This window comes from Hevea brasiliensis, chromosome 2 (genome assembly GCF_030052815.1).
Source record: "Hevea brasiliensis isolate MT/VB/25A 57/8 chromosome 2, ASM3005281v1, whole genome shotgun sequence".
In the NCBI taxonomy this organism is placed as follows: Eukaryota; Viridiplantae; Streptophyta; class Magnoliopsida; order Malpighiales; family Euphorbiaceae; genus Hevea; species Hevea brasiliensis.
Genome location: NC_079494.1, coordinates 119054603 through 119061566, shown reverse-complemented (window position 1 = coordinate 119061566; position 6964 = coordinate 119054603). Strand labels below are relative to the sequence as shown.

General features: G+C 32.5%; 1 protein-coding gene across 2 annotated transcripts; it reads right to left on the bottom strand.

The window, feature by feature from the left end:
- Positions 1-2854: 2854 nt before the first annotated feature.
- LOC131175955 (uncharacterized) lies at positions 2855-5820 on the bottom strand. 2 transcript variants are annotated; one of them, XM_058140828.1, is made up of 4 exons: positions 5642-5820; positions 4875-4964; positions 4531-4601; positions 2855-3194 (listed from the first exon to the last, which is right to left on the bottom strand). In XM_058140828.1, exons 1-3 carry the CDS (start codon positions 5805-5807, stop codon positions 4537-4539), a joined length of 321 nt encoding a protein of 106 aa, XP_057996811.1. In that variant the 5' UTR covers positions 5808-5820; the 3' UTR covers positions 2855-3194; positions 4531-4536. The 2 variants fall into 2 exon arrangements, with proteins under 2 accessions (XP_057996811.1, XP_057996808.1); XM_058140825.1 differs by lacking the exon at positions 2855-3194 and having other exon boundaries at positions 4308-4601.
- Positions 5821-6964: the final 1144 nt, after the last annotated feature.

Below are 6964 nucleotides of genomic sequence, written 5' to 3'. Positions count from 1 at the left end.
AAAATAAGGATTAAAATAAAAATATAAAATATTAAAAGATTAAAATTAAATAATATAAAAAAATATGAATGAAATTTATATTGAAATGTAAAGATTGAAATAAAAATAAAAATATTAAAGAAATAAATAATAATTTTTTATTAAATATACTAAAAATTTATAGATGAATTTTTAATTTTAAAAATTATAGAGGGCAAAAGGTAATTTTTTAAAAAAATATTAAATTTTTATGGATGGATGGGAGACCAGAGACCCAACTTGTACAATTGCTTTGCTTTTTTTTTCTTTCCGTTTTGAACACATGATGGAGTAATGGACATATTAGTGCCAGCAAAGCAAAAAAAGGTACTGAAAAGTTGGAATGTCCAGTGGGATCTAAAACTTTGCAAATAGCTAGGGTTATGGGGACAAGCATTAGTTAAAAGTTGTTATCCTAATCAATAATGGTTATTATATCAGAAAAAAAAAAAATATCTAAGTCTGCTCCTGACAAACAATGAAAATATCTCAGAGATTCATAAATAGAAGAAATAGTACATGCTGTATAGGCCACCAGGAAATTAAATGACGTGAACAACCAAAGAAGAAAAAGGGTATGCAGGACTTGTCAATATTTTTTGGGGTAAAAGTAAAGGCTGATGTGGATGTGGAATAGTTTCCTACGCTTATGTATTTAAAAAAAAATAAGAAGAAAAGATATTGAATTTTCCTGTTAAAGGATGTCATAAAGATATTATTTACTAAATGAATATAATAATATAAGTTTGAGATATACTTATTCTTTATTAGAGCCACTATAGCCATGCAAAAGGATAAATTTAGTTTAGAATTAAATCCTTAGAAAGGTAATTGATCCAAATTAAATACTTCAGCCAAGAAAAAAACTAGGATTCTGGTAGCTGGAGCCAGGAGGACTGACCTGACGGCAGCAATTGGTGGTCTTCTCGGGTGAGAGGGAGGAAACCAATGGTCTGGTGCTGGTATTTATTTTTTAATTTGTGCCTGCAATGACTGTTGGCAGCGCAAATTAATCAAGCAATATTTCATTATAATTTCCATTGATTTTGAATGTTCTTTCGTTGACATAGACTTTATTATCTTTTTTTTTTTTTAATTATTGATTGGCTAGTCTATCTTGCAGACTCGTCCTAGGCAGCCAAAGTCCTGCTGCCATACCGACTATAAGTATAGAATTTTGTGCCTTCTTCTTGTGCTGTTAGTTTACTTTGGATTGGCAGCTGGAACTGGAAGTTTCCCAAAACAATAGGCTTGTATTTGTCGAGTCTAAGCAGGTATATGTAAACATCGTCTAGGCATTGCTTGTTGGCTTATCCGAAGCAATTTAATAAAATTCAATGAATTCATGTCCACCAAACGCCTGCCCTATGGTTAAACATTGTAAACTTTGCCCTTTTTTTTTTTTTTTTTTATCAGATTACAACCTAACCTTATCGATGGGAACAGCTTACTGAAGAGTGGAGTTGGAAACCTAGCCCGACAAAAGAGAACCCAACCTTACATTGACAGCAACCCAATTGGCACAAATATAAGCAGTTCTAGGAATAAAATTGACAGGCCAAGAAGGACAGGAAGCTAACAAATGAACGACAGCCTCTAACTCGATAGGAGCCAGATGGAGACCAGAACCTTGGTTAATTGAAGACAATAAAATTCAAAAATCACATGAGAGAAGCCACTGCTGCTTGCAAAGTGAACAGTTGATCTGAGAGCAATCCTTCTGCCGCAAGTGGGGAGATACAAGAAAAAGATGCAGCACTACCTTCAATCACAGAACGAGAAGAGTTTCGAACAATCACCCCATACCCAACAGTAGAAAAGTCCCAATCAAAAGAGGCATCGACATTCACTTTAAAAGTACCCGAAATAGAAGGTAGTCAATCAACTTGGCGATGCACAGCCGGACTGTCAATGTTTGGCAAAGAATGATGGCGGAACAGCCTACTTTTTGCAGCTCATCATCAGCATTCTGGATCTTTTTGATAGTAGCAATGGGGTCTAGCAGGATTGAATTAAATATTACAGCATTTCTCGGCTTCTAAATAGTGATTGAATCTTACAATTCAATAGTGAATAATTAATGGATTCGGTCCATTCTTTTTTTAAAGAGTCATTAAACCTATAGTTTCAAAACTTATGATTTTATTTTATTTTTACTATAAGAAATACACATAAAATCTTATCTAACTATTTTTCTTTTTTTCTTTTTAATTTATCTCTCTAATTATAGTTACCAAATTATAATATTTTATATTAATATATCTGACTTTAATTTAACTTATTATTTTTTTATTGTTTAATTATTTAATAAATTTAAATGAAAGTTTTCAACATATCCACACTGATAATTATTATTTATAAGTTCATAATTTATAATATAAAACTATACAATATAATAAAAATATATTATTTTATTATAAATTATACTTTTAATTATTTAAATGATAATTCTAATTATCAAATTATGTTATTGTAACATTTTTACTTATTTTTAGTACATATATTATTTTTAATTAATTATAAAAAATTTTATTAATTTGATTTGATTCTCAACACTTAATTTATAAGATGAGGATTTTGATTTTCTATTCGAATCTTAATTTTACAACTGTGGTTTCTATATTATACTTTTATTAACACTTCCATCCTCAATGTTTAAAAGAAGATTATTTAATCTTTAAAATTTAATTTTGTCAATCAATAAGTCTTTTCGTTCATTTTAAAGCCATTTTGCCGTTAACTAATAGGAAAATATCAAAATACCCTTGAAGGATCTCATTGGCTGTGAATCCCACCTCCAGCCCAGCCCATCACCCTGCCTTCCCTTCTCTCTATGTTCAACAGAATCAAACTTTAGGCACTATTTCTAAATATCAAGAGACAAAGAGTGTCATTTATGAACTAATTATTAAAAATAAAAATAAAATTTCCAATTTTCTTTCTTTCTCGCCGACAACAATCTTTCTGACAATGAGCTGCGCATGATTCTGTTTCCAATAGGCAACGGTTCGTCCCATATGTTCACACAATCTTATGATACAAAACGTTTCAGTCTTTGGAAACAAACAATGCAATGTTAAGAATGTGAATGACTAACCAGGCATTTCCATAGGTGATTCCATGGGTGATGGCATTGCTTCTTCTCCTATCTTCCATTTTTTTGCCAAAAGGGAACACTAAAATACAGTGAAAGATGGGCAATGAACAACTCAACAATTGTGGTTGCGTTAAACTAGAACAACAGAACTTGGATGCCAGCCACCAGTCTTCTTTTAAATGAAAATGTGATGCAAATGAAAGAGAAATTAGGGATTTCTTTCTAACTTCTTCCCTTCGAACACAGACATCTACAACCAGTTTATTTCGAAATGATTTTCATGGCGCGTCTGTGCCCCCTTTTTATTTCTATCCCTTAATTATAATTTATTACTTAAAAATTCTTTAAATTTTAATTTTGTTGTATAAAAAATTTCTCTAAGTAATAATAGATTCTCGTATTAAAAAATCCCTTTTAGTTACTTTTTAATGAAAAATTAATTATTTTTCTTTTTTAAGAAGTAAATCGTTGTGATGACCTAATATTTTTATGATAGATTCAAATAATAATTAAATAATATTTTTTAAATATACAAAAAAAAAATAAAAAGATAATTTCATTATTTTTTTAATTTGAAAACCTACTATAACAATTTAAAAAAAAATTTATGAAATAAAATTAAAATTTAAAAAATTTTTAATAACAAATTAAAATTTAAGCACAAAAATGAAACATAAAATTTAAAAACTAACTATAAAAATTACCCGTTACTTCCCTATTTCTTAATTTCCTCATCCACCATTCCATTACTATTACTAATGCACTACTCCCAAATGGAAACCATGAGTATATCATTCGAAATTCGATCAAATACCGCAGTCTTCAAGAGTAAGATCCAACAGTAATCACCACCATTTCGGCACTTGTGAAGTCCAAGGTTGCAACAGTGGTGGATTGAAACCAAACTAAAATCAAGCACCATTTCAGGGACTAATGCTATATATTCCTTTTCAAAGGTCCTTTTTTCTTTCTTTTTCAATATATTGGTGGTAAAGGAAGTAACCTTTTACCCGAAAAGCTGTAAGAAGTATTGAAAATAGATACGGCATTAACTCCCATAATACTCCATAAATAAATGGAACTCCACAGTCCGCTATCGGAACACTAATGTCATGACACATCATTTGCAATCCAGGGTTATGGTGATCGAGTCATTTCCCATTCAATAAAGCTCTATTTTGACAACACCAGGGAAAAACAAGTAAAAACTTACATTTCTACCATTTTATTGATGTGTTAAAAATTACAAGAACAGGACTAATTCCTGTGCCCATGCTAATACCAATCAAAGTTACCACAATACAAATGTTCAATTCTGTAAAACTGTCCCTAGAGAGTGGATGGAAAGTGTTTAATTTATTCATCTAACTCATTCGATCCTAACAATTTTGACCAGAAAAAGCATGGGACCTCACCTTAGACTAGGATTTCTCTTCATCTGACTGGGATGGTTGACCAGGGACAGAATCCACAAAAAATTCCTCCACTGTTACAACAATAAATCTAATGGTGTCAGTGACAAAAAAAAAAAAAAAAGGAAGAAAGCGTGCATATACATGTAGAATCAGAAATATTTAGTATGGTATATATATTTTTTCCAGAAATCTATTACTTTCTTCAAATTATTTCAATAGGTATAAAGATATCAATAGAAGATACATGTTTTATCCAGCATTAAACATTTATTATTCATTCATCATCTAACTGAACAAAAAATGATATATGCATCAAAAAAATACAACAGTGCAATCCCCATTACCTATGTCCTCATGATCTGGAGAATCAAGTAAAATTTCAGAATCAGAGGGCAGAAATGGAGAACCAGGATAGTTTCCTAGGGCTCCCAAATCTGCAAAAGAGCAAACAATTCCAAGGTAATGTATTAATAAAAACCCTAGAAAAATAAAACTATAAGAAACATACAAGATTTCCAGAATTGGTTAGATATATTGCCAATTTGCAAAGAAATAGCGGCAGCATAGCCCTTGCCGCAGCAACTAACCAAAACTTCTGCAGTCATGGACAATACATTAGTGGTAGAAATTTTATTGTTTCCACTCCTGTAGACAATCCACTAAATTTGCTTTGAAATAGCAGATTCTCAAGCTAATGCAGTTCTAATGCATAGTTAATGAACTGGCATCAAAAAGCAACCATAAATTGGGCAGGCTGGAGCAAAGGATAATAGACTCCTGCCAAATTGGGATTGAGGGTGCATTGAGTTGTATCTAGCAGCACTTCAAAAATTAGTTTCAAAAAATTTAGGAACAACAAAGTGTTCTTCATAAAAGTTGCGTGAAGGAGCATGCAAAACTTGGATATTTCAATTATCTGCCTTCTATTTTCATGAAATAAAATCTCAACTTATGCAGGCACCCAGATTTCTTTCCAGGAGAAGATATCAGTGCTTTCTTAACATACATAATAACATATTCTAAACCAGCAGGGAAAACATGTCTTTAATAAGCAATAACACAACTTTCATGGAGCATTTAACTGAATTAACACAAAATATCCGCAATTTACCTCCCAAGTTTGATAAATCTGCTGTTAAGTCAGAAAGGCTGAAATTCCACTGAATCTGATCTAATGATCTGGAGGTGCCAACCCCACCATCTGGTCCAAGCTGCAATCCTACTGAGCTGGCCATCAGATGTAAATGCTGTATCAAGTGCTGATGTGTCAACTCCATACCTGATATTTCTGATGCAGTGAAGGAAAGTGACCACTGGATGCCACTGATGTAGGACTCACAGGCATATCAGACATGGATGACATGGCACTGCTTGGTGGAACTACAGGAGCCATATCAGGCGTATTATCCCTCATTACCAAACTACAAAGATCGGTGCAGCACCCATTAGCTGTAACTTCTTTATGAAGCAAAAACTCATATAAAGCAAGACACTAAGTACATAATTCACCAAAATTACAGCATTGTTGACCATGGCAAGCCAAAGTTATTGGAACATATCACATGTACTAAGAGAGTATATTGTTAGGAACCACCATAAGTTTACAAAATAATTAGTTTTTTTTTTCAATAACTCTTTTTTACCCACTGTACTACAGCAACATAAGCATAAATGAGACAAACACTAGAACACAATTCAACCAATCCTCAATCTTAATCTAGCTGGATCAGCAGTAAGGGTCCTTTTTCCTCAAGTCTGCAAGGTTTAGGGGTGCATTTGTAGATACATCCTTTAATACATGAATAAATACGAAAAACAACTAAACTATCATCAGCTAAAAGCACTTGGTAATCGAGGTTTAGACAGAAATCGAAACAAGCTGATGCCAAATTGCTCATCAGCTAAAAGCAATTGTTAATTTATAATTTTAAATAGCACTCATGCATCCATGCATAAATTTTGTTTATTTATTTATTCATGTTACTTGAGGTGTGGAGGGGGTATGTAAGTGCAACAACCAGATAAAACACTTCTACAAATAACTCAAGAAGAATGAGGAGAAGTTGAAAATGCTCACTTGAGCTCTCAGAATTCATCCGAATTGATGAAAATTTCCTGAGCAGGGACTCCATTAACCACATGGCAGCTTGATATTCCACATCCCATGGAGCTCAAGATGGGGCTTTCGACCTGGAGCTGGCATTGAGTGTTGGTGCCATGACAGGGTATCCCATGGTAAATTGTTAACTGCACTGCAAAGAAGTGATGTTGAATAACAAAACACTGAAGAAAAAAAAAAATCCAACATCACCATCTGCCTATCATCAAGCCACAGAACCACTCAGGCTCCTTACAGAACTTCTGTTACTAAGACTGCTTTTAAGCACTGAAAAAGATGAATGACAGAGTTTGCAAAATCTAGGAATGTTCTGAT